This window comes from Trichomycterus rosablanca, chromosome 3 (assembly GCF_030014385.1).
Source record: "Trichomycterus rosablanca isolate fTriRos1 chromosome 3, fTriRos1.hap1, whole genome shotgun sequence".
Lineage (NCBI taxonomy): Eukaryota > Metazoa > Chordata > Actinopteri > Siluriformes > Trichomycteridae > Trichomycterus > Trichomycterus rosablanca.
In genome coordinates, this window is record NC_085990.1 from 11,336,992 (window position 1) to 11,363,844 (window position 26,853).

The window sequence follows — 26,853 nt, forward strand, 5'->3', positions numbered from 1 at the left end:
GCAGTACTACAGGTCATGTTCATGCTTAAGTGCGAAATTAAATTACACCCTCCTTTTAACTGCACAGTGCCCTACAGTACAATACGGTTCACACACAAATCCAGATTATCAGTGCTGTATCTAATGTTTTCCATTTCCAATCGCACAAGAGCCCCAGTAAAAAAAAAGTAGGAGAATGTCACTGAAGATGATCCTGTGACGGCACTCCCACAAGACTCTGAGAGCAAAACACAACAGTAACTGTGAACAGTGGCAGTAGCAACAACAGGCCAATTTTGTTTCACCCTGCTGCAGTTGTTGTGGTCTTTGTTGCACAGATGGAAACAGCTATACAGTTAAAGTCTCATTCTAAAATCACAGGCGTTAACACAGAGCTGCCGCACCCACTTTGCAGCTACAACAGAATTCACTTTACTGAACAGACTTTCCACATGATTTTGGAGTGTATCTGGAAATCTGTGAGCAACCCTGTGCCTTTCTAATGTGAATCAATGTAAAACAGAGGAGCAAGTCTTCGATTTTAAATTGAATTTAATTCAACAAAACAGAACAACAAAACACATGTTAAAAAAGTATTTAAAAATGAGTAACTTGTAAAATGTATTTTAAAAAAGATTTCAAGTTAAACTTCATGTTGAGAAACTTCACATACTGGAAAAACTTCCTAGAACAAGCAGCTTTTAACAAATACAGCTACACAAACAGATAAATAGTGTTAAACGGAATGAAAAGCAGGTTCACTCAGGTGGAAATCCATCTTCACTTTCTCTCCCCTTCATGTAGTGTGTATATGTGTGTGTTTACAGGCCTTTAAGTGTCCAAAGGAAGACCTCGCCATGCGCTGCAGTGAACAGCTGTGCTCCCGATTGGCTAAAGCTGCAGCAGTAAACAGAGTCACTGTGGCAGGTGAAATCCTGAAAACAGCCGCTGGAGGAATCGATCAGCTTTAGCACACGCTCTGAAACCACACACACACACACACACACACCTCAGATGTAGTTAATCTGCCAAGACTTGGTCTGGCACTACAAGGCTAACAAGTAACAAGATTTGTCCACCAGGTAGAAACAAGAATTCAAGCTACATAATAAACCACACTAGACATTATTATCATTACAGCTTACAGTGTCTGAAGCACATCAACAAGTCTGTGTGTGTGAGTAGCTTGTTGCAAGTTCATTACTGGTTATGAGGTTCTGTTTGTTTTGTTACTTCAGCCTTGTAGCTCTAGTACATTTTGACTGATCTAGAGAAAAAATGGCAGGTTTCACTTCTATTCCATGCAGGTTCAGCTGACTTACCATTCGATCCAGTGGCGAGTAATCTTCCCTTACAACATAGACTAAGAGATAGAGCCCATTCAGTAAGAGAAACTGTCCTCACCACCTATTTAACATACAAACAAAAACAACACATTTATATGTTTGTTTGTTTATTAGGATTTTAACGTCATGTTTTACACCTTTGGTTACATTCATGACAGGAACCGTAGTTACTCATTACACAAGATTCATCAGTTCACATGGATATATCAAACGCAGTCATGGACAATTTTGTATCTCCAATTCACCTCACTTGCACGTCTTTGGACTGTGTGAGGAAACCGGAGCACCCGGAGGAAACCCACGTGGACACGGGGAGAACATGCAAACTCCACACAGAAAGGACCCAGACCGCCCCACCTGGGGATCGAACCCAGGACCTTCTTGCTGTGAGGCGACAGTGCTACCCACTTAGCCACCGTGCCGCCCACACATTTATATGTAATCAAAACTAAACACATTACATTTTCAGTGACTGATTACGTGCTGATTATATGCACCCTGGTTGAATTTTATAATTTAATAATTAGGTAATTTTGATGCACCCCACAGAATGTGAGCATGAGAAAAACTTCAAAGATTTACACATCACACCAGCAATTCGACATGAGCTGAAATAATCAGAGCGGATGGGTGTGACTGTGTTAGGGTGGAGCTGGTTTGGTAAGACAACAGGGTGGTGCAACGTGTGTGTGTGTGTTTGTGTATGTATGGGTGTCAGTTGTATGAATGGATTCATTGAAAGTTCTGTTGTATGTCTCACCAACAGGTACCTCCTTAGAGGAATTTTCAATCTTCTTTGCAGGCTGCGTCTTCGTTTCCTCAAACACGTGAGAGTACTGGCCAGCAGCAAATTTCAATGGCGAGCTTAATGGCAAACAGAGGAACACACTATGCTCTCTGTAATGCTATGTGCTCAGGCTGGGGCATCATCCAAAAGCAGTGAGAAAGTGACTTCATACCAGCCTTTCCCTTCCTTAGACATGACAGATTGTGTACGCTATACACCCAACCAGGCCTATGACACTGGTGAGACCTGAATTTGTGTGGTGGACTGGTTTGTGCAGTATAATAAATTAGCTCACCAGAGTAACATTGCCATAACCGTTATTCATAACTAACTACAATATTAAGTTTTTATTAACGCAAAGCAATTTATTGTTAGTTGTCATTTTTTACTACTAATGCACTCATACCTGTTTCTTTTTCAGGCAGTAGAAGGTCAGTTCTTTCTGAGCAGCATAGCCAGTATAAACCACCACTCCTCTCTCTGTAGGGCTGAAGGCTGCCAGACTGGGTGGCAAACTAGCAGCATGCTGATTGGATGAAGCAAAACATTATTTTAAATAAACACCAAACAACTGGATGGCAGAAATCAAAACAATAGCACTGGAGCACCAAGAGATCCTCGTCCCCACAGCTCTACAACACCTCCCGATCAGCCACAACCTTAAAATCATGTGCAGTGAAAATAGCTGTGGACAGAGGTCAGCATGGGTACTCTGACCGGCCTGTGGATACGCAGCAAGCTGGGATGCAGTGTATTCTGACACCTTTTTATCTCACACCTTTTTATCATTAACAGTGTTAGGAATTTATGGTACAGCAGCTGTTCTGAAGGATTAGACCAGACAGACTAGCCTTCACCAGTATTCCCTACTTGGACCACTTTTGCTAGGTACTCCAGAAACACTGCAAATTGAAAATAACCAAATCTGATTAATCACTTAGTACTGTCATCACTTTTGCAGGAGCCAGCTTGGTTGCTATGGTAAGCTGCCAGTAATTGTGTTGGTTGTGGATTGTGTTGGTTATGATCCTACAGTGGATTGGCACCCTGTCCAGGTTTCAGCCGTTAATAAAAATGAAATAATGATAAAAACCAAAAGACAGCTATGTTGTACTACATAAGAAAATCTTCGAGTCCATCAGTGCTAAATAATAGTAAATCGGCATAATGTAACCTAGAAAGCCTCGTTTGTGCTGATTACCTGAGGAGGGGCGGGAGCTGGAAACGTCAGCCAGTCAAGCAGCTCACATTTGTCTTTTGCCCAGTCGGCAGCCCAGATGCTGACACGCCGGTCATCGCTGACGGCCAACCAGAGCTCATTGCCTTCCAGACCGTATTCCTTATACTGTAAAACATGAACATGTCCATGATGTTTATATTAAATGTGTTTCAAACAACAAAAACACAATATGGCCAAAAGTATGTGGACACCCTTCCAAAATACTGACTTAAGGCCTTTCAACTACAGCCATTGCTTTCAGGTAAATAAAATGGCAGTGATATCAAATAAATTATATGCTATTAACTTTGGGAGAAGGTCCTTTTCTGTTTCAGCATGACTGTGTTCCTGTGCACAAAGCAAGGTCTATAAAGACATGGTCTGAAACAACTGTTGTGGAGGAACTCCAGAGGCCTGTACAGAGCCCTGACCTTAACCCCACACAGAATGAACTGAACAGAAATGGAATGAACAGAACTGGAATGTACTGGAATGTCTTTTTCAAGCTAGGCACAAATATCTAGGCACAATTTTCCACAAAGATGAAGATGTCATAGCCACCAGAGAAGAACTCCTATTAGTGTCTATAGTGTTGGAATAGGGTGTCCAACATGGTCAGGTGTCCCCATACTTTTGGCTACTCAGTGAATATCACAAGTGCTTTACACCTTATTTATGAAATGTAAGTGACAGCAACATTAAGTAAAATAAAATAAATGTAGTACAGCATGGGCATACGTCTTCTGTAATCATTTTATTCTGGTCAAATATATGGTGAGTCCAAAAGCCCATCCCGGAAACACAGACCAGAAAGCAGGAATACACCCTAGACTGGATGCCAATTCACTGCAGGTCATTTTACTTATTAAACTACAACAAACAGTAACCAGGGAAAAAGACTTAGCCTAGGTCTCTGGAGTAGAATAGTACCAACACTTCCTGTAAGGCCACTGGTACATATTGCAAATATTGTTTATAAAATGTGTAAAGGACAAATTTGCCTCTAATATAAGTGATGCCTCCAGTTAGTTTACTAGCAAGTAGACACAACTGCTTCTCTTAAATGTGCCTACGTATAATGAGTCTGTAATGCCCTGCAATAGATGGCAGTTTGTACAGGGTATATTTTCATCCAACAAACTCATTCTACTGGTCTGTCTAACCTGTTTGTTGGAGCACTGTAAAGCAGTAATAGGCGCCCCTTTGTGGTCATTGATGATGCGTATTGAGGCTCCGGTTAACAGACTGCTCACTGTAACAACGCCATCTCTTCCTCCTGAAAGCAACACCTGACCTGCAAACAAAACACACACACTTTAGTAGGGCCCTATATATAACACAACCCATTTTACTGCCAATTAACACGACATGGCCATGTGCTAAACTGTATATACCTGATAGCCACAGATGTTGCTGAAACTGCTAAACCTAATTATTAAAAGGGTGGTACACATACTTATTGCCATATAGTGTACATGCATTTTGAGTGTTAGCTTGTTGAGCTTTAAAGCTAACTAAAGCTTAAACCCCAAATAAGGCATTATTCATTATAACAATCACTTACCATAGTGTGAGTACTGCAGAGCGCTCACAGCTCCACGGTGCGGCTGCAGTTTAAGTTCCATTTCAGCTGATGCCACATTGAAGATTCTTACAGAACCGTCACTGTACCCACTAGCCACGTGCCCAACTTCGCTAGGCTTGCAGCTGCCTGCTGATGAGCTCCAACACACACACTCGCAGCTCTGAAATATAGGACGTAGCAGATGCACGTATGTACCCTTAAAAGACATTTTAGTTTGCGTAAGAATCCATGTCCTACTGTAGAGAATACACACTACTACTAATTTTCTAGCTATCTTCATTTTTAGTAGGTAGTTTGAGACACCAGTTTGCCGCAAATAGAAAATCCATGTGAATGCAGCACTCAAGTTGTGCAAACTGCAACTAATGTTTGCAATAAGTTATTCTAGCATTACTGAAAGCAGAATATTGTGGAAGGCAAACATTTAATAAAAATGGATTAATTAATAATGAGAAAATCTATTTTGATTCCAAAATGAGAAGTGGTTTGATTGGCTAGGACCTACCTGGTTAAGAACTTGAAACTGCACCAGCAGCTCGTTGCTAGGCAATGCCCACACTCTCACGCTGCCATCTTCTCCACATGTGACAAAATGTCTCTCGTCTGGACTACATACTACACCATTCACCTGCGCGCACACACACAGGACAGGAATCACTAATCACAATGCAGTAACATACACCATACAGCACTCCAGTGGCCTGCTCAGAGCCCTGACCTCACCCCCACTGAACAGCTTTGGAATGAACTAGAACATCAATTGAGGCTTTCTTGAGCAACATCAGTGCCAGCCATACAAATGCTCTTTTGACTGAACTGGCACAAATTGCTACAGACATACTTTAAAGTCTTGTGAGAAGCATTCTGAAAAGAATTTACAGCTGATTAAATTCTTTGGCTTAGGTAACTATAGTTATAATGTGTGCACGTGTGTGTATTTATACCTTGCTCTTATGTCCACTGATCAAACGTATACTGGTGTTATCAGTCCAGCTGATGTACCACAGAGTTCCTGCAGTCGTACCCACGATTCCCATGTCCATGGCATCATCAAATACTGCACTCACCACAGTGCCATCCAGCACCATCTCTTGATCCAGCAGCACCTGAGCATTACTAATGGGCAGGACATTAAATCAAAAAGAACAGAAACAGACACATTAGCCAGTCATGCATTTTAAAATCTGTTTCCTAAAGAAGATATGAACTGTTAGAATAATCCAGGTGTCACATTTCATAAACGAATATTCTCCAAGATCACATGGCACACAACAAATTCTGCACTGATGTAGCATCAAGTCTGTACAGTAGGAGTTAAAAGCTTACATGCACTTGTAGGGTCATCTGTGTAATGGCAGAGCATTTTAAGTTATTTCCTGAGTTCATGTAGCTTTTCTAAAATACTTTAAAAACACTTTATGGGATGAATTGGTACTTTGCGAGTCAGGCTTTCTCACCCAACATTAGTGCCTGACCTCACAAATACTATTTTGACTGAATAATCACAAATTCCTGTAGACATGCTCCAAAATCTTGTGGAAAGCATTTTAGAATAGTGGGGGCATATATGCCTGGAAAGGGGTCAATTCCTTTTCATGCCTATTGTTTTAAAATGAGATGTCCAACAAGCTCATGGTTAGGTGTCCAATTACTATCAACCATGGAGTGTACAACTGCAAATACATGTTTTATTAATAAAAAAAAGCTGTGTGTGTGTGTTTTTTACCGGTTCAAGTTGGCTGTCTCTTTGTTTGTTTGATTTTGCACTGCAGTGACTGACCACAATCTCAACTTCTTACTGTTACTACCAGTAAGCAGCCTGTTACCCCGGCACAGCAACACACCTACACACCAAAACACACAAATGTACATCCCATAATGTGACAAACTCTACATTTTCAGACATAAAACTTTGTTTTTACAGTCGGAGCAACCAGCTCACCGATTTCTCCCTCATCAGCCTCCCAGGTCATGAAGCAGCGGTGTGTGTTGCAGTCCCACAGACAGACACTGCCACTGTTCGTCCCAGTGTAAAGGATGGAGTCAGAGTTATAGCAGAGTGACGTAACCTCTGACTCTCCAATCTCTTCTGGCAAACCCATCGTTTGTACCTGAGAAGCACAATCATTTCTGTTATGGTTTGTCTCTGGTCTTGATGGGCACAGAGAAAGAAATGGCCAGAAAGTATTCAGTCTGTTAAATTTATTAACATACTGCTGTGCTAGTTTTGCTTAAAATCTATTTTAATGTTTTATCAAACATGTTTTGTGTCTCTTTTTATATGCACTCCAAGATACCGCTAAACAAGAGCAAAGCTCAGCAAGACTGAAGCTGAAAGGCTGTAATGTTAAACACTTGTGATAACAAGGGTAACCACTTTGAAAGGTGATCAGACCCCAACCTTATTAGTTAAAAGTGACCCAATCACTTTGCCCAATTCTACTGCCTGTCATAGGGCTTAAAACAAAACGGAAACCTTTTATTCACTACACATTACTAGAGTTTTGGTGTGCATTTGTTTTATATCTATACCACTCAGCATCTGAATTGTGGTCTTCTAGAAGTGCCTACCTGTAATTCTGCCCCATGTCCATGAGTTTGTATGTAGCAGAAAAATACAGAATTGGAGCCAACATATGCCAGCTGGTTGACCCTACTGGGGCAGAACGCTGCCTCATGCAGTGGGACGCTGGCACTGACTGAACAGAGCAGCTCAAATGTTTGTGTGCTCCACAGCCCCACCACTGACTCCTGAAAATCCCCTGCACACATCAATAATAAACATCTTAACAAAACTTCATTCCACTATTAACAGCTTTAGCTACAGGCAAGTCTAAACTGTCCAGTTCTTATATATAGTTACAGCAATATTAGACATACAATATAGCCAGAAGTAAATGGACAACCCTCTTAAAGCCTACAACTTTGTGGTTTTGCACACAAACTAACAAATAGGCACAAATTCCCACAGATATACTCAAAAATCTTGAAAACCTTCACAAAAGAGTGTAGGCTGTTACACTGTATATAAAAATTCTATTTCTATGAAGATGATTTTGGAATGGATATCCAAAACAAGCTCATTATCAGGTGTCCAAATACTTTTGGCAATACAGTGTATACACCAACAATAAAAAATGCAAGCTACATAACAATCAACATTAAATTATATGGGTTTACATGCAGATGCTTCTAGACACTGAGGTAGCATGTGCTTGAAGTGGAGCAGTGAAATTGCAGATCCTACATAATAATTCTGTGCAATATAGTGATCAGTAATAACACAAAGTACCTGGACACTAATTTACAAAGAAATTCGACTTCAGACAGAAAATGACACCATATTAAATTCCTACACCAGAAATATTATCCTTAAAAATGTCCTACCAGAAATAATATGTATACAAGTGATGTCAAACAACCCACCCACTGAGAGGAAGTAGAGGTCATCTCTGGAGAAAGCCAGGCTCTGTACCGACCCCTTATGGTATGAAATGCAGTTTCTGCGAGATCCGTCTTGAATGTTCCATATGCAAATGAGGCTTTTGGATGATGCTCTGCCTCCTGATGCAGAGGCCACCATCTAAAAAGCCAACATCAATCCAGGGTTAAAGAAGCATTCAGTGCAAATGATGTCATAAATGATGTGTCCTTTTTATGTCTGATCCACTTTAAACAATGATTCATGAACCATTTGAATCATGTTAGATGAAAAACACAGGAAGAAATCAAAGGGAATAAGCCAAGCACATTCATTTACCTGTGCATCATGAGTGACAGCAAGAGTCGAGATCTCCTCAGTGTGGCCGAGCCAGTGTGTCTGAGAACCATCATGAAGATTCTCCACCACCACCACACACCCGCAGGTGTACACAAACAGACCTGAATAAACACATACAGGCAGAAAGAGAGAAACACCAGAGTTGTTCAACTGAATTCAATTTTGAATGCCTGTAGTAAAGGAATCATTACCAAGGACAATCATTTCAACACATTTTCTTGCACTGAGAAAAAAAACAGAAAGCCTAGTGACACAAAATCAAAGTTTTTTTTTATGTGAAAATTTGTTTGTCTTTCATATATTATTTTGGCTGCTCCAGTATTTTAGGGGTCTCCATAGTGGATGATCCCTTATCAAATCTATTTTTTAGACTTGGCACAGTTTTGCCCTTCCTGATGCAACTCTATTTTATCCAGGCTTAGGACTGGCAGCCCCCAATAGCTAGGCAGTAAATGTCAAAACTTTCAGCGTTGTATGATGTTGTATGATCCATTCACAGAAAGACATTCTAAAAAATACTTGTGTGAACGTAACAGAAAGTTGGACTGTTAAGCAAAATACTGTTATCGCGTAGAAACAGAAACAAAACTGTGTCAAAAGGAAAAAGAAACGTTAGGCATCTGCTTATGTGCCAGTTTGGACTCTATAACCAATTCCCGTTTGGTATTGGTGCCACTCTAGTCTAAACCCTTTACATTAAAGTTAATTAAAGTCATGTTAAATTGTATTGGAACGCATGCAGCATGATCCCTTATCAGATCTATTTTTCACCTGTGTCTGGATTCCAGATCATGTTGTCATGTCCATTGCCATTGTAGCCAATCACAGCCTTGAGACACAGTCCTTCTTGTCCAGGAGGTGGAGTTACAGCACTCTGAAAGAGATGGGGAGGAAATCAGAAAAACAAAGCATTATATTCCTGACTAACACAAGTCACAAAAACATTGTTTAAACGGTGAAACCTGAGAAGCATCATGGAATTCTAAGTGTCTACCAGTATAAATTTGGCTCTATTATATATGTGTACCTTGAGCGTTTGGGTGGTAAAATATGTTAGCCCACCTCTGCCCAGATCCAGGGTTTGAATCTCAGCAGTGCTATTAGTCGGTCAGAAACCTACGTAGATATTATTCGCTATGTCTGAGGGAGAAGTGGCTGAAACAGCCTATCCATTGGGAGGTACACTTGTCAGTGTGTATATACAGTAACTACAAGGGTTGCGTCAGGAAGGGCACCTGAGATAGAAGGTAAGCAGACCAAAACAGCACCTAAAATATGGGAGCAGCAAATTTATTTGACAATACTTGAGATCTGACAGTGGGTGGTGACATAAAACAAACAGCATACACGAGGTGCGTTGCTATGGGAAATGTAATGCTAGAAGGGAGACCGGGTAGAATGCTACAGCAAGATCGTTAAAGCTGTAAAGTCGCATGAGAACAGGGTTGCTTATCTCAAATCACATGTGAAGTACTAGTTAATATGATATTCATTGAAAGGAGATTGCAATTATTATAAAATCTGTATGTAGTTTTTGTGTAATCTGACTAATAAAAGGAACATGTACCTGGTCAGGTGTAGACGTTTTGTAACGAGGTGTGAAGTGTTTGTAACAATCAGGACGGACCCGCTTCAGCTCCTGCCCATTTGCCTCCTCTCTGATCCGATCGGCTGGAGAATCGGACATGTCTCGAAGCTCACCCAGTTCAGTGACGCGCAGGAAGGAGGTATGTCTGGGAGCAGGGGAGTGACCAACAAAGGGCTGCACTTCTTCATTATCGTCAGTAAGCGACAGGAAGATCGAACCTGGTTTTTAAATGAACAGTAATGAAATATAGGTGGAATACATACTGTGCCAATCATTCCAGCAGTGTGTACAGAATAGTGCAAACATTTACTTAAATCTACATTTTTTTTCAAAGTCAACTTACAGTACTGTGACAGTACACAGTCTAAACAATTGAGGGTTAAGGGCCTTGCTCAAGGGCCCAACATTTACAACCTGGTAGTAGTGGGGCTTGAACCAGCGATCTTTTGATTACTAGTCCAGTACCCTAATCACTAGGCTACACTTACCATTGTACACAATGTATATGCTATTCAAAAAATAATGTTTCACCTTTACACACTATATGGCCAAAAATATGTGGACACCTGGCTATGAACTTGTTGGAATATCCCAAACCATGGCCATTAATATGAAGTTGGCCCTCTCTTTAAAGACACAACATCCACTTGTCTAGTAAGGCTTTCTAGATGATAAGACTAGCACCACACTTCTAATGACTAGTGATTACAGAAAATGCATATTATGTGAGATGGGTAGGGCAATAGAGTAGAACATTCAAATGTGAATGTTTCCCCAAACATGCAGAAAAGCAAACACTTGGGTAAATGTTCACTTATAGCAAATATACTCACCTTCGTTTTCTTTCATCTTTGTGGCACTCACATTGAGAGGAGAGATGGGTGGAGGAGGGGCCTTTCGAGGTATCCCACTGGACAAGGCTTCATCAAAGTCCTTCTCGCCATGTTTCACTACAACTAAAGAAATCCAGACGATAATACAATAAGAATTTCTTGCTTAAAATTTTGCTGCATGCACTGCAGACGCCCGACTGGCTAATAGCACTCCTCAGATTCAAACCCCGGGTTCATTTTACCGCTGTGCCATGCCACTTAAGCACCCTGTTGCACATGTATTCTTTTTAATAAATACATCTTTACCAGTCTTGGAAGGAGCATGGTCCCATCCTTCACCTGCTCTTGAAGAAGAGGCGATCACCACATTGGAGTCAACACTAAAAATAAAGAGGGAAAAATAAAATTACTGTACTCTGTAACTTATTATTTAAAATGACACCATATTACATTCCTACACAATTTACAAACAGTTATTTACAAACAATATATTGATCAATTTTACCTGAAGGTGGGCAACTGCAGTGGGTGAGCCAGGAAATCCCAAAAAAAGATTGCATCACCCACTGAAACCACACCCATCTGGTCAGGGGTAAAGGATACCTGCCTAATGGGTTCTGAGTGCCCAATAAACACCTGCAAAACAAACACATAATAAATAAACAGGTTTGTCTTTTATAAGATAATTTAACCTGTCCTGAAAGGTGATGTCATCACACAATGTTTGTAGGTGTTCCTCAGGGTTCAATGGTAGGTAATATACCATTCCTAATTTATTTTATTTATTTATTTATTTTCTTTCGGCTGCTCTTGTTTTTAGGGATAAACAGAGCAGATCCCCCCAAGTTCATAGCCAGTCATGTCTGTGTAGAAGTTCCACCGGCACTGCTAAGATTTGAACCAGCACAAAAGTGGGCTAGCATGAATTTACATTGTGTCTACAACATTCAGTACAGTCAAAATTCTATTCCAGCTAACCACCGAAACTTTAAACCTTGCACCCATAGTTTCACATAGGGCACACTGTGACTCTCTGTACATCAGTGTTAAGAAGGAGCCAGCAACTGCACAGGTGCCAGAGGAGGCATTGGTGCAAGCTGCAGAGGAACTGTAGTGGAACATTGTTAAAGAAGCCCCAATTGATCTACAATGGTTCTATGGTTAATATTGGCCCTGGTGGAAATGCATCTACATTGTGTAAATATATAGATCTCGAGATTAATCCTGTCTTGTTCCCTTTACACTTTTTGTTCAATGCATGCAGTGTCAAATAGATGCAGCTGTATGTCAAATATTCAGGACACATTTATACCCAAGCAGTGGATTCCCTGGAAACTGGGAGGCAAAACCCACCTGGGAATTGACATCCAGATTCATGTTGTAGTCCCAGACCTTCACAGCATTGTGTCCAGCTGTGAGCAGGTAACGTCCATCCTGACTGACAGCCAAAGAGACGCACTGATGCTTATGAACCTCAGACACCTGGAGGAAATGCATGCAATCATAATAACTAATATGGTGACTTTTTGTGGGAGGCAAAGCTTTTTATGTTACTATTTGCCTTTCATATGTACATGCAAAGTGTCACTCAAAAAAAGACAAGCATACGTGTGCAACAGTCATCTATTTATATTTATAATTTTCTAAACATATCATGTATAAGATACACTATATTGCCAAAACTGTGTGTGGACCTGACTATCAGCTTAATGGACATCCCTCTCCTAAACCAGAGGCCTTAATATAAACAATATTTGAAGTGTGGCTGTAGAAATTTGTGCAGTTGTGTTCACAGTTAAGGCAACATTCTTCCACTCTTTAACTGTCCAGTTATAATAAGCCTGTGCTCACTGTCCACCTCAGATTCCTGTTGTCAGTTCACAGGAGTGGAAAACGATTTGGCCTTCTGATGTTAAGTGCTGTGCATTATGAGAGGCTTTTCTGCTTACACAAAGGAAAGATCTAAATAAATAAAGCAAATAAACATGTGCTGCTGATCACTCTCACCTCTCTGAGTAGTCTTCCAGTGCGACTGTTAATCCAAAGGATCTTGTTGGCTGAAGTGGTGACCAGCAGATGTGAGAGAGAAGAAGGAGAGAAACACACCTTCAAGGCAGAGTCCAGGGTCGTGCTCTCAACATCTAACACACTCACATCCACCCGCAATACCTACAACACACACACAAGAAATGTATGATTATATATATGCATACATATACATTTCTTAGATAACATTTCATTAATTAGCAATACATTTTTATGTACCTCATCAAGTGAACGAGCGTCCATAATAGTTACTGTGTATTCTGTGGGTCCGACAAACGCCAAACTGTTACTATCAGAACTTACAGCCAGAGCATCCGGACCTCGCTCTGTTCCTCGAGCAACCACGTTACCTACGGAATATATTAAAACCAACAGGTTTGTCTTTATTTATGAGTCTTGTTAAAACAGTAGCAAACACTCATCAGGCACTTTGTTAGGTTTACACAAGTACTTGTATACCTACAGGTGTAGCTATACATAGTCATACATAGGCATAGTTCATTAAATTGTCAATGAAAGTAGGTACAAGACACGTGAACCTATTAAGTTAGCCACTAAGGTTATCATTAGTGTAAAAAAAATTATTCTGTATAATAGTGACTAACCTAGCACTCTGAGGACATTATATTCTGGATGGGAAGCATCGTAAAGGACGAGATATCCCAGAGAGCCAGCACTATATAGATGTTTACCGTTGGGAGAAAACGCCAGTCCCACCACTGCTCCCCGATGCTGTCTGATAAGGCAAAAAACACACACACAAACTCTACCGAGAGTTCTCAATGCATGCATGTTGAGTGTGGGTATGTTTTTGTCTAAATTAAAGAAAATGATTTGGTGTACCAGGAATTAATTATATGATTGATTATTGCTGTGTTTGTTTTGTTTTATTAGGTTTTAACATCATGTTTTACACTTTGGTTACATTCATGACAGGAACGGTAGTTACTCATTACACAAGGTTCATCAGTTCACAAGTTTATATCGAACACAGTCATGGACAATTTAATGTCTCCAATTCACCTCACTTGCATGTCTTTGGACTGTGGGAGGAAACCGGAGCACCCGGAGTAAACCCACACAGACACGGGGAGAACATGTAAACTCCACACAGAAAGGACCCAGACCGCCCCACCTGGGGATCGAACCCAGGACCTTCTTGCTGTGAGGCAACAGTGCTACCCACTTAGCCACCATGCCGCCCTGTTGCTGTCTGAGTGCTGTGCAATTCTGTGTTTAAGCTGTGTGTGTGCAGTGCTGTGCATGTACTGTGCTGTGCTATAGGTATGCCATTCTGTGCTATAGGTATGAAGTTCTGTGCTATGTGTAGCAGTTTTGTGCTATGTGTAGCAGTTTTGTGCTATGTGTATGCAGTTTGTGCTGCATACCTGTGCTGTGCAAGTAAGCTGGATGTTGGGATGTCAAACACTCTCACGGTTCCTGAGTTGGAACCACAGACAAAAATGGGCTTGTTGGGATGAAATGCCACTGAGCATGGTGCATCATTGTCTTCATCAGATACAAAGTCATACAGCTATATAGAATGAGAGACATTTATCAGCTCTAACAAAACTTAAAGAAAAGTAATAATTAGGCTATTTCAATAACTGCCCAAAATTGGCAACAATATACAACCGTATTACACAACGTTTAGATTTAAGAGAACCTGCTGGGTGGAGTCCATGTCCCACACACGAATGGTTCCATCTCGGGATGCTGTGGTGATTTGGCGTCGGGTTCCGTCCACGCTACAGCCCAACACTGTGGCTGTGTGAGACCTCATAAGTGTTCGGTAAGCACGACTACCAACATCCAGGTATCCAAGGTTTCCTGTGCTGGTAGCTGCCAGGACACTCAGACCATCGGATGATACACACACCAGACTGACTGGCCCTTCATGTTCTACACACACACGGGCAAAAAGAACCAAATTTTAACATAATAACAGTAGATGACCAATCATTAGAAATAAATTGGTTGATGCGGGAGACTGACAGATGGTACTGACCTGCCTCCAGGAAAACAGAGGAGAAGTCTAAAGGCCAGAGACGCAGGAACCCGTCCTCGGAACCAGTGGCACAGAATGCATTACACACACTGATGCTGTTCACCGCAATGCCCGAACCTAAACACACAAAGTTCTTCATGGCATCAAAACTACTCATATCAGTGCGTGTCATAATCAAGTAATGTAGGCATTGAGAGCCGTAACTCTCTCACCTGTGCTTAAAGTCTGCGTCTCTTGCTGGTGGGTGTGGTTTTGCCGAGATGGGAGGAGTCCTCTGACATGCTTTATTGTCACAGAAGCATAGTCAATGTCCAAAATGTGGCCACTTCTACTGCTGACAAACCTGTACAGTGCACAACCATGTGACTTAACATCAATTTGTCGCAAGTTAAGCATCAATAATAACAGAACTGAACACCATAAAATGCTTTGTGTGTGTGCTCACAGTGAGCGCTCGTCTGGCTGTCTATCCGGAGCATGTCCCTGCTCGAAGTCGAGGTCTGTAAACTCCAAGCTGTGATGCTGTCCCAAATTTACAGGGCACGAACGCAAAGAGCCACCCCGTACACGCCACAAACGCACGTTACCCACGCCACAAGACACCATACTACGAAAACATGCAAACAGGTATCAGCAAACATAAAGCACAGATTTTTCCTGCTTTATCTTCCAAGCTAGTCATTTACAATTTTAGTTAATCTAAAACAACAATAAAAAAGTCATTGCATATAAAAAACATTTAAATTCAACTCCAGCAGCCAATGCTTGATTTGAACTGAGAGCAGAGCTAAAGTGAGAGCTCAGACTTCTGGTCTGTTTCATATTCTCATCCAACTCCAGTGTGCATGTGTCGGTTTACACACTTGTTGAATGAAAAAAGCCCTGCTACATAAATTATGAATAGTTTAACTATTACGCATTCAAATCAACAACTGTAATTTTACGTAGTTAATCCAGGATTAGGACACTATTATAATCAAAATCACTTGTTTATGAGATTTTATGTATTTAAAAAATATATAACCAATTAAAAATATAGGAAATCAATAATTAGGTAGGTTTTTTCGGACACATATTGTCAGATAATTATAGGTAAGGTGGTGAAAGTTGGTGTGCACAGTGTGTTGGAGAAATGTGTGTGTGTGTGTACCGTGTTTCATCAAAAAAGGCTATCTTCATGGTCTGGATGTCAACATCTGTGTGAGCTTTAGCCAAGACTGAAACCACACCACCTTTCAGGACTCGTTGTGTATTCCACACTACAACTGTCTACAAATACACACACATGCACACTTTTATCAAATGCAATTTAAAAACATACACACAATCACTCAAACTGAAAAATACACACCTGAACCTCAAGAAAAAACACTGAATCAAGATGTCATGACTTTTAAAGAGGGTATAATATTAGGACTGAAAGTCACAAAGGCTGCTTAACTGGCCAGAGTTTTAATAAGAAAATAAGATTTTCAACCCCATTATTCAGTCACCAACAAGTTTCACCTTGATCAGTGTCTAAACGTGTAGTCTGCACAACCGGCAACCCAAATACACTATCCAAATAGTTTGTACAGATAAACTACCTGCACCCTTTTTGTTCATCTCTTTAAACAAGCAGTTTTGTTCTTGTTTTTACATCAATACAATATGTTTTGCACCTCTGGTGTTAAAGCTTAAAGTGTCATTTGCATTTGGATATTTGAAACATCAGTACATGTGTGGGTATTTGTGCTTGAAGAACAGCTGATATTTATGAGAAAAACAATGCAAATCAAAAAACATTCTCATCAAAGGTAAGGTAAAAAAATATTGTTTTCAGACAACAGGGCATTTTAGACAGACGGTGTCTAAATATTTTCTAGTTTGAAAGAATGGTGCATATTGGGAAATCTGTGAGTTTTTCTTTGATGATCTCTGGTACTGTAAAATTTATGTTGTGTACAAGCACTTACAGTTTTGTTGTGATTGTCTTTGCCCACTCCACACAGAACTCCACCACTGTAGGAAAAACTGAACACCAAACACCAAATAAACCCCAATGATCTTAACAAACTACACTGTGTGTGTGTGAGTGTGTGTGTGTGTATGTGTCGGCACCTGAGTGAGCGTAGCGAGTGTGTTTGTGTTTTGACAATGGTTAGACAGGCTCCCTTGCTGTAGCTCCAGAGACGAATAAGGCAGTGGGTACCAATTTGAGCTGATGCCAAAAGAGTCGAGCCGGCATTCAGCGCCAAAGCAGAAACCTGAGTCACACATACACATACACACACATAGTACAAACACTTCATTAGGCATCTTTCATTAATTAATGTTTACAGGCAAATGTATACAAAGTTACAACAGTATCTGATGTAACACACCTTGTCTGTATGGCCAATAAAGAATCTCTGTTGGCCAGACGAGAGCTTCATACTGATAATGATGGCATGACACGGGTACACCAGCTCTTGTCCTTCACAAGCCCACACAGCCTACACAGAAAGAGATGAGTAATGGACATGATCTTGGAAATAAACAAGGCAATTATAATAACAAGAACAATGAACAATTTATTATATTATTTAAAATAAACCATATTACAATGTTTTATTGTATTTATGCTAAATGTAATAAAATCAATGTTAATTATTTGTCGTACTTTAAATTATTTTAATATGTAATAATGTATTTAAATAAATCTGCCCAACCTCTCTGTAGGAATTACCACTTGAATACATTGCTTGTAACATTAAAAACTTTTACTGTTATTAAAGTATTGTTATACATTATAAAATAGATAATATATTATTATACATTACGATAAGTATTACATTAACCAATAATTATTATAATAAATTTTAATACTGCTATTTTCATTTGATGTTATTTGCCTCAACAGTTTTATCCTTGTCAGGGTCACTGCAGGTCCAGCATCACTGGGAAACACCAAGCACAGGGTGGAAACACCCTGGACATAGCGTCTATCCATTACAGGACTTCACCCATCATCCTTTAGACATTTATGTTTGTGTAGCCACCCGAGCAGCCAACTGCACTATCCAGGTTTGAACCTGGATCTCAGTGGCCCTGTTGCACGGTTGTCTTTAATATTTAATAATTATAAATAATAATAATATGATATAAATTCTTATTGGATGTCTCTTGTTTCACTCACACATCTCATTGTAGCTCCACCAAAGCCAATGATCTTGCTCAGCTTCAATATGGGGTCTGGGTGCAGCTTCTGAACCATGGGACAGGTCACACAGATAAGTGTTCAACATATAAAGGCAAACATACAGATGTTCAAGAATATTGAGACCAGTCATTATCAAAACTGAACACTGAATGTTATCTACTCATACAGCTTCAGCTAACGTTATGTACATAATGTACAAAAGATATAAACAAAGTCTCAACACTTGCTTAACCACTAACACCTGATATTGACTTTGTTCACTCTTCTGTACAAAATAAATTATACTTGTCTGTCAAAAATAATGCCTCTTCTGATATTTCTTGGTGTACATTATTAAATCTTTTGGTATTTACATGTCTCTGCTTTGCTGGCATGGTAGTCGGTAAAGATGAAGGTCGAGGAACAGCAGCATTGACCACCTAAACATAAAATTCACTTATTACAAACTGCACACCACCGAAACCTATTAATGCACGTTTGAACAAACAATGTAACACTTTTTTAATTACGCATTTAGAGGTGTAATTGTGATGTATCCAAAATGCTAGTGCTGAATGAGCTGTTCTTATTTGAATGCATGCTAACAAGTAACATATAAGAACAAGATCATTCAGTTTAGTTACATCTTGCAAACAAAACCGGTCAAAACATCCTGACAGATTAGCAGTATTAAAACCACATTCTTCCATTAATTCTTCAAATTATGAATCGAATAATTTATTGAATGTAAACTTTATGCACTTAGTCTCATTTACATTACAGAGACTAACAGTAATGTGACAGTATACTGTCTAAGCAATGAAGGGTTAAGGGCATTGCTCAATGGCCCAAGAGCGACAACCTGGCAGTGGTGGGGCGTGAACCAGCAACCTTTTGATCACTAGTCCAGTACCTTAACCACAAGGCTACAACTGTCCTATGTCAGTTAAAAACAAGGCTTTTCACACACAACAATAAAACCAAGGGAATAAGACTAGGTCCCAGCTCTAGGTCCCTGTTTTCTGCAAAATTCAACATCCATTAAATGTTTTTTTAAACACTTGTGTGTTTAGAGCTTCAGCTAACATGTGGGAACACACATGGACCCCCAGCCACCAACTATGGCACATAAGGGCTTAAAAGCAACCAACTAAATTGGAGTAAATTTGAGTTTCTTGAATCTGTTACCACCACTTCATCGCTGTCTGTCGAATAGCCGCTGATGTCATCTTCCTCATAGTGAGCGTACACATGAACCCCATCTCCATTATCGCACACCACCCTGCTGTCTTCCTTCCTCTGAGAAATCGAACCTGCTAATCTTGGGCTGCATCCGTCTCCAGGGGGCGTAGAGATGAGCTCGGGCAGGCCGGAGGAGAGGAGCAGTGAGCGCTGCTTAGCGCCCTGCAGAGAAACAAACACGAACACACACACAGAGACGTGTGTATATAAACAGCACTGGGAATTCATGCCATACAAAGATACTTGTTTATGGGTAATTACACTTGTCTTTATTTCCACTACAGGTTAAATGATCCAAATCTAATCTTTTGAAACATGTGACATGTAAATTATGAAAAGTGAATGTTTAGTGCTAGATTGGACAGTTTTGCATGAGAGCTGGTGCTTTTATGTTCTTCTTAGATGTAAATGACACATTTCAGCCTCTAAATTGCTGAATTAACTTCAACAAATTACGAAGCGACATTTTCACCCCAATAAAAATGATAAACTATTATAAAAATAGTCTAAAATATTGTAAATGAACATAAACATTTATATTGCTCAAGACGGAAGAACCATCACCAGCAGAATCATAATGTGTGACGAGAATAATTCATCACAACATGTGAAAATCCCAGTAGAGGTTGCAGCCATGAAATTTCTACTAGACTTGCTTAGGGTTGTGTTAACCATTTTCCTTTTGGGTCGTTTACATAAAGATTTTTTTTCTGAGCAATAAAGCTTCAATGGAACCATCAGCAACATCACATTTAAAACAGAAAAAAGACAAATTCTCACAGGTTTTGATGTGGTGATTTGCTGAATGAGGGAGACACGGTCCTGCACAGGCTTGCTGATGCTCCCGTCGCTGACACATTCCTCTCGGCAAGGACTCTCATCAACCGGAGGATCTTTCAAACACACACACACACGCACACACACAAAATAAAAGTGAGAATGAAATACAGATGAAGACGTCTCCTGATGCCTATTTTGGTCCAAATTGCTGCCTAAACTGGTACTGTTTTACATACACAATTTAAGGTATACGACACAAGCAAATTAGCAAAAAATAACATCACGGTTTTTATTGAGTCTACAATAGCTTTGCAAATGAAAGAAAAAAATAAAGCTGCAAACTGTTTGGACTTCGAATTTGAGCAGAGCCGCAACCTAGACAGACATCCACACAAACACAAGAAGTCATATTTGTGGGAGGGAAGGTTGGACAGGGTCCCTCCCTGTTGCAAAATGCAATCTCTGGGACTGGTCCGGGCGCCTGCACAAGTTTAAGTGTGGGAAAGGGGGGGAAGGGTCACATATACATTTACATTTTCTGCTTTTATCCAAAGCGACTTACAGTACTGTGACAGTATATTGTCTAAGCAATTGAGGGTTAAGGGCCTTGCTCAAAGACCCAACAGTGGCAACCTGGCAGTGGTGGGGCTTGAATCAGCGACCTTTCGATTACTAGTCCGGTACCTCAACTGCTAGGCTACAACTGCCTGGTCACATGGAGTCTAGCATGGCTTTCCTTATGTGATACGGCCCTGTGTGGGAACCCAACAATGGTAGGTCATAAAAAGATTACCACAGGGGGATTGTGGTGATCCAGCTGTCTTTAATCAGATCAGGGGTTGTGCAAATGGCATCAGATTTAAAATCAAGAATTGGAAATTACTAGCTTGGGAGATAAAAGGGAAATAATACAGAAGAAAGTTCATGGCTCGGAGTATATTAGTGTATTGTCTTCAGTTAGCTGAAAGGAAATTCACCCTACTAGTGTCACACTCCTCCTTAGACTCTATATAAACTAAATGCTGAAAAACAACATTTAAACTGTCTGGTCCATCTATTAGACTACACGTACATACAAAATGTTTCCAGTGGTGGCTTAGTGGTTAAAATACTAAAGTACCCCTAGATCAAAAGGTTCAGTGATTGGCCCCTAACCATAATACTTGTAACCTGACTTAGATATAAGTGTGTGAATGGACATGTAAACAAAGCCTTTAGTGCATGTGAATGATTTAAAGACTTACTTGCAGTAAGTCCTTTTTGGATGGAGTCAAATGGCATCTTCGCACCATCAGAGGGAAACCTTTAAAAACAGCATCATGTGTCATAAAGTGGGGTCAGTAAAATGTACACACAGTCAGTAATACAAATGTGCCAAAAGTTGCTTTTTCCTTTCTGCTGCTGCCGTAGTTTTTGGAATCACAGTTCTGGTATGCATACCTGATTTGGCACAGTTTAAAAAAGTTTTTATGCCGGATGCCCAACCCTCTTTATTAAATCTAGGCTTGGGACCATCACTGAGAGAACACTGATATGTGTACACTGCAATGGCTAGGCTGTACAGGCTTGCTCACACCAGACATAGCTAATCATGTCTGTGTAAACGCCCGACCAGCAGACAGCACAGCTGAGATACAAACCACAGATCTCAGTGGTAGTGGGCTTGTGTGTTTTATCTCTGCATCATCCAAATGTCCCACAAATGTGCCAAAAGTACTAGCTATTAAATACAAGGGCTAATATACTTTTTTAAGTATGGATTGTGTCATAATTAATCACTTAGTCTAGTTTCTTTGTTGGAAGCTGTGCAATTTACCTTATGTAGTCATAGAGCTGATGCCAGCTGCCACCCTTTGGCACTGGGAAACACATTTCTCTAGGCATGGGTGCGGTGCCCTCTGGCAACACCAAGCCTGACTGTTTGTACTCCGAATATGACAGTCCTACAGAGGGGAAGAAAAGAAAACAAAAGTGACCGAAAGAGCAAGAGCGTGGCACAGTTAAGAGTGTATGGTTTCGTACGTGCAAGTATGAGTGTGTACCCGGATCCAGAAGCAGGTCGCTGGTGATAAGGTTTTTGACGGCCATGTTGGCACACAGTTTGACGCTTTTTAGGTGGCTGTGAGTTCTGTTTAGGTAGACGGAGAGAATGTAACGAAGGTCCATCACCAGGCATGTCCATCGTACACCCACTGGTACTGGGCCAACCAAACCTAAACAGCATTATCAGAAATTGGATGTCAACCAAAGTCCAGTAAAAACACACGGAATGACTAAATCACTGGAATTAAATATAATATTTTACTCTTTGTACTTTTATAAGCTTTTACTTCCGTTTACTATATCTTCAGAGAAAAAACAACTCCTTAACATGACAAGTTACAAAACCAGGTAAATCATTGAATCACTCATTTTCATGTTTTACCACTGTTATTCCTGGTCAGGGCTGCAATATCACTTGTCACAATGGAGTACCAGAACCCAGACAAGAGACCAACCAAAAAATGGAACCACGCATCACGTTGAGGAATTACATTTCTGGGTGAACTTGGTGTGTTGGTGTCTATATGTACCATGTTTGGTAGTTTTGGCTGTGCTTTCGTACACAGACCCTGGTGCGGATCCACACAAAAAGGGAAACTGCAGCCAGGTCGCCGTGGATTTAAATTCCTTGAAGAGATTGGAAAAGGACAAACGGATCACCTGACCCTCCTGAGAAAGAGACAAATTCAAGATTTTTCATTAGCTGCTATACCTCTCATGCTATTTTATTTTAGCTTTCTCTATACGGCCACACTGTTTTTGTAGACTATCATTCAACATATTTAAATCCCTTTTTTATTTTGTTCAACATTTATAATATTTAATCAATAAATAAATAATAAACAATGAAGCAAAGCAGCTTTATTTTTTAGTAATTTTAGTTCAGTGGACAAACTAGGGACCTGATGTGTGTGTAGTTATTAGGCTTGGCTTGCTGAGGGTGACCAACTGACTGTGCTTGTGTAATGTACTTGAATTTATTAGAATTGTGAAAATGCTTTTCTTAATTTTATTTTACTGTACTGTGTGTGTACAGAAGTTAAAAACCTCCTCTGTTAAACTCAGCTCACATATTTGCTGATATGGCAAGTCTAGAGTCAGTAAAGTGTCACATCTATGAAAAATAAACCTTTAGAATTAAATAATTAATAACAACATGGTATAGCTGAGTAAATGCTTGCTCTCACCTTTGCAACCACATCCAAGTGCACTACAAAGTTTTTACTGGGACAGGGCCTGAACAGAAGGTAGAAGTAGTGGCCTGTGAGGCCCAGTGATTGGCTGCTGGTTTTGGGAAGCAAGATGTAGTTGCTGGCGGGGACTGAACCACGGATACAGAACACGGTGCACTTGAGTATCTTGTCCTTTTGTCGGGGCAGCAGAAAAAGAAAAACAAGTAAATAGATCAATCAGACTGTGGCATCAGAATAATCAATGATTAAAGAATGTGCATTAAGTGTTGAGTGTAATTACCATGTAGGTTGTGACATCTCCTTCTTTAGTGGCTTTCTTCCATTCTTCCAATTTTACGTGTTTAAATACATTCACGTATGGATGTTGCCAGGCTAGGAAGAGAGTTGAATTATTACTCAACAAATGACACAATTTTCATATAAATGGAGGTCATTTATAATTACTGACTGCAACAGTCTAATCAAATTACTTTAGCATCATAATATAATGAATTATTCCTAGGCAAGAAATTTAAAACACTATTTATAGACTTTTTTGTTTTTATTTTCGTAATTTCTAAATATTTAAAAGACACACTATATACTGTATGAAGGGGGTCTAGTCCTATGCAGATGTTTGGGTAAATCAACATATTGCGGGGAAAAAATGTGGCATGTCTATAAGTTAGGCACAATTTATATTTTATATAATTTACCTATATGTAAAATTTAGCAAATAAGCAAAAACTCACAACTTGTGTTTGTTTATAAGTTTCTTCACAAATTTTAATGAAAAAAATCACTAAGTATGGAATTTAACCAAGGTGTCCATACTTTTGCATAAGACTACCAATGATATGTTGTAAGATATGTTCTACATAAGTAGAAAACAGATAACAGATAAAAATGTCCGTCAGAGGCTGTCAGTACTTTTGGGCAGGGGAGCAAGTATAACCAACCTACAGTGTTTTTTAGAGGTGTAACGATGCACCACAAGACAGTTAAAAATCGGTGCACATGTGTTACGATTTGAATCGGTTAAATCGATATTCACTTTAAACAGCAGCTTTCTTTTTTTTTTTTACACAAAAAGTGAAATGCATAGTTTGCACCTACCTCAGAAATAAAAGGGCATTCATTATTTAGATAAATAAAAGATAAGCACAAATACAATATTTAATTTTATTTTAAAGAGAAATAATAAAAGGAAACTTTGTCATAATTTGTCTTCAATTTGTTTAAAAAAATCTGCAAAAAATTATATCGTAAACCCAGTATCGTGAATCGTATCGCATTGTGGGTAGAGTGTATCGTTACATCCCTAGTGTTTTTGTTTTGTTTGCAACTTCAGTCGAGCTTTAAGGAGGGAGCAGGGACTTCTTTCCTTCATGGCAGTCCCTGAGCCCTTGACTATGGACATACACATGTTTGTTCCAGCAACCTATAATTCATGAGATAACTGTTTTTGGTGGTTCTTGGATTACATCTAATGATCCTGACAAATTACCCTTTAAGTAAGGAGACTGACTTGAGTTTTTTCCTGGCCTTTTCCCAAAGTCATCACTGTTTCAGAAACATTTTACGTGCTGTCAAACTAACCCTATTTATATAAATCCACACAGAAAACACCAGACACAGACAATCATAAGTTCTAAAACATGAAATTTACATTTACGGCATTTATCAGACGCCTTTATCCTAAGCGACTTACAGCTACAGTATACAGTCCGAGCAATTGAGAGTTAAGGGCCTTGCTCAAGGGCCCAACAGCAGCAACCCTGCAGTGGTGGGGCTTGAACCAGCGACCTTCTGGTTACTAGTCCAGTACCTTAACCACTAGGCTACTGCTTGCCCATGCAAGTGAAATGAGATGATGACCACATTTAAAGAACTTCTTTAGGCAGAGAAACACAAAAGTTGTAGAAGTTATTGACATCCACAGACTGCCATGACATGCATGTTCCGTACGCAGATTGTATCTTACCTCTGGATGAAGACATGGTTACTGAGATGTTTCACAGTGATGGAGAACGATGGTTTGCTGTCACCTGTTGATATGTCGGTTACTGCTGTTGTGAACAGTTAGCCATTAGCTCCCCAGCTGGCTGAAACTTGTACTTTAACGCATTAATAACTGCACTTTTATGTTGTTTCAACGTCCATCTCAACTATATAACGTATTTATACAGTGCAGATATTTGTTTCAATAAATAAAACTATAGTTTTAGTAAAACCTATAAAGTTGCTGGTTGTCCGACCAGACAGCCGTTTGTTGACAAATCAACTTATCCCGCTACAGCAGCCGCTACTTGCGAGCGCCGTGACGTCGACCCGAAACGCCCCCAACTGGCTTATGGGAAATGTAGTTCAAATCCCTGCGCCCTAACAGTTGAAAATGGCTTTTAGAACCTGTCAGGTTTTCTTCTGTTCACAGTATAAAATTTAGCGTAGCACAAAAAAAGGGCCTGTTCATGTAGTGGGGCCTTTAAAACCTCTCCAGTACCAGCGATGCAGGTAGAAATGGGTGAAATGCCTTTAAGGATCAGAAGGGTACAACTAATGATGACATACTGGGTCAGTGGCGTAACTAGGAGCTCATGGGCCCCAGTGCAAAACATTTTGGAACAAATTTCTCATATATATATATATATATATATATATGGTCTAGTAACGTTAAGCAGGTTACGAAAATATTTCTGTTTTTACTTTTGTTATCACCGCACTTTAGCATTAGCCACTTGCTACTAGAGGGTCGGCTCACCTAGCCTCGTCCGGGGGGGGGGGGGGGGGGGACTTAAGCGCTGGGACTACACGGCGAGTCTCAAATACAAAACTAACTAACCACCGCACATGTATAAACCCGGTGCTGCATTCTGATTGGCTGAGCTCACATAACACCGCTACAATATTGTAATATAATAATAACGACCTGGCGAATGCAGCCAATGGGGAGGCAGAGAGTTGGGGGGGTTGAGTTCATGTCGTGGAGGCCCCCCCAGCCATGGGCCCAAGTGCACCTGCACCCCCGGTAGTTACGCCCCTGTATTGGGTCAATCTTCAGAGACACGATAACACTCATCCTACCAAAGAGGTACTGCTTAGAGGTGGGCGATACCGGGAATTTTGGTATCGATCCGATACCAAGTAAATGCAGGGCCAGTATCACCGATATCGATACCGATACCGATACTTTTTAATATTTAAGCTTCATAGATCCAAAGGATCCAAAAGACCTAGGATAGAATTTCGCCAAACATTGTACGTGACAACAAAATACTTTATTA

The 26,853-nt window shown here is 40.1% G+C and overlaps 1 protein-coding gene across 2 annotated transcripts; it reads right to left on the minus strand.

Moving 5' to 3' along the window:
• Window positions 1-513: 513 nt before the first annotated feature.
• On the minus strand, window positions 514-26,524 carry wdr90 (WD repeat domain 90). Of its 2 annotated transcripts, XM_062992679.1 has the most exons (43): window positions 26,499-26,524; window positions 25,554-25,635; window positions 23,871-23,962; window positions 23,585-23,761; window positions 22,928-23,066; window positions 22,397-22,567; window positions 22,171-22,297; window positions 21,599-21,657; window positions 20,355-20,467; window positions 19,521-19,736; window positions 18,707-18,772; window positions 18,330-18,398; window positions 17,536-17,646; window positions 17,273-17,418; window positions 17,128-17,185; window positions 16,323-16,441; window positions 15,618-15,779; window positions 15,385-15,515; window positions 15,173-15,289; window positions 14,831-15,066; window positions 14,553-14,698; window positions 13,770-13,900; window positions 13,384-13,514; window positions 13,126-13,287; window positions 12,472-12,600; window positions 11,624-11,754; window positions 11,425-11,498; window positions 11,119-11,241; window positions 10,265-10,503; window positions 9,469-9,571; window positions 8,677-8,798; window positions 8,343-8,499; window positions 7,488-7,678; window positions 6,859-7,027; window positions 6,643-6,760; window positions 5,861-6,032; window positions 5,422-5,544; window positions 4,896-5,076; window positions 4,495-4,625; window positions 3,314-3,457; window positions 2,519-2,638; window positions 1,302-1,386; window positions 514-958 (listed from the first exon to the last, which is right to left on the minus strand). In XM_062992679.1, the coding sequence occupies exons 2-43, from the start codon at window positions 25,567-25,569 to the stop codon at window positions 801-803; spliced, it is 5,565 nt and encodes a 1,854-aa protein (XP_062848749.1). In that variant the 5' UTR covers window positions 25,570-25,635; window positions 26,499-26,524; the 3' UTR covers window positions 514-800. The 2 variants fall into 2 exon arrangements, with proteins under 2 accessions (XP_062848749.1, XP_062848748.1); XM_062992678.1 differs by lacking the exon at window positions 26,499-26,524 and having other exon boundaries at window positions 25,554-25,777.
• Window positions 26,525-26,853: the final 329 nt, after the last annotated feature.

Bases quoted from the DNA above. Each gene is read 5' to 3' on its own strand.
- wdr90 (XM_062992679.1), bottom strand. The intron at 23,762-23,870 runs GTAATTACACTC...CCCCGACAAAAG, and splicing joins GAGATGTCACAACCTACATG to GACAAGATACTCAAGTGCAC. The intron at 11,242-11,424 runs GTAAAGATGTAT...GGATTTCTTTAG, and splicing joins CCATGCTCCTTCCAAGACTG to TTGTAGTGAAACATGGCGAG.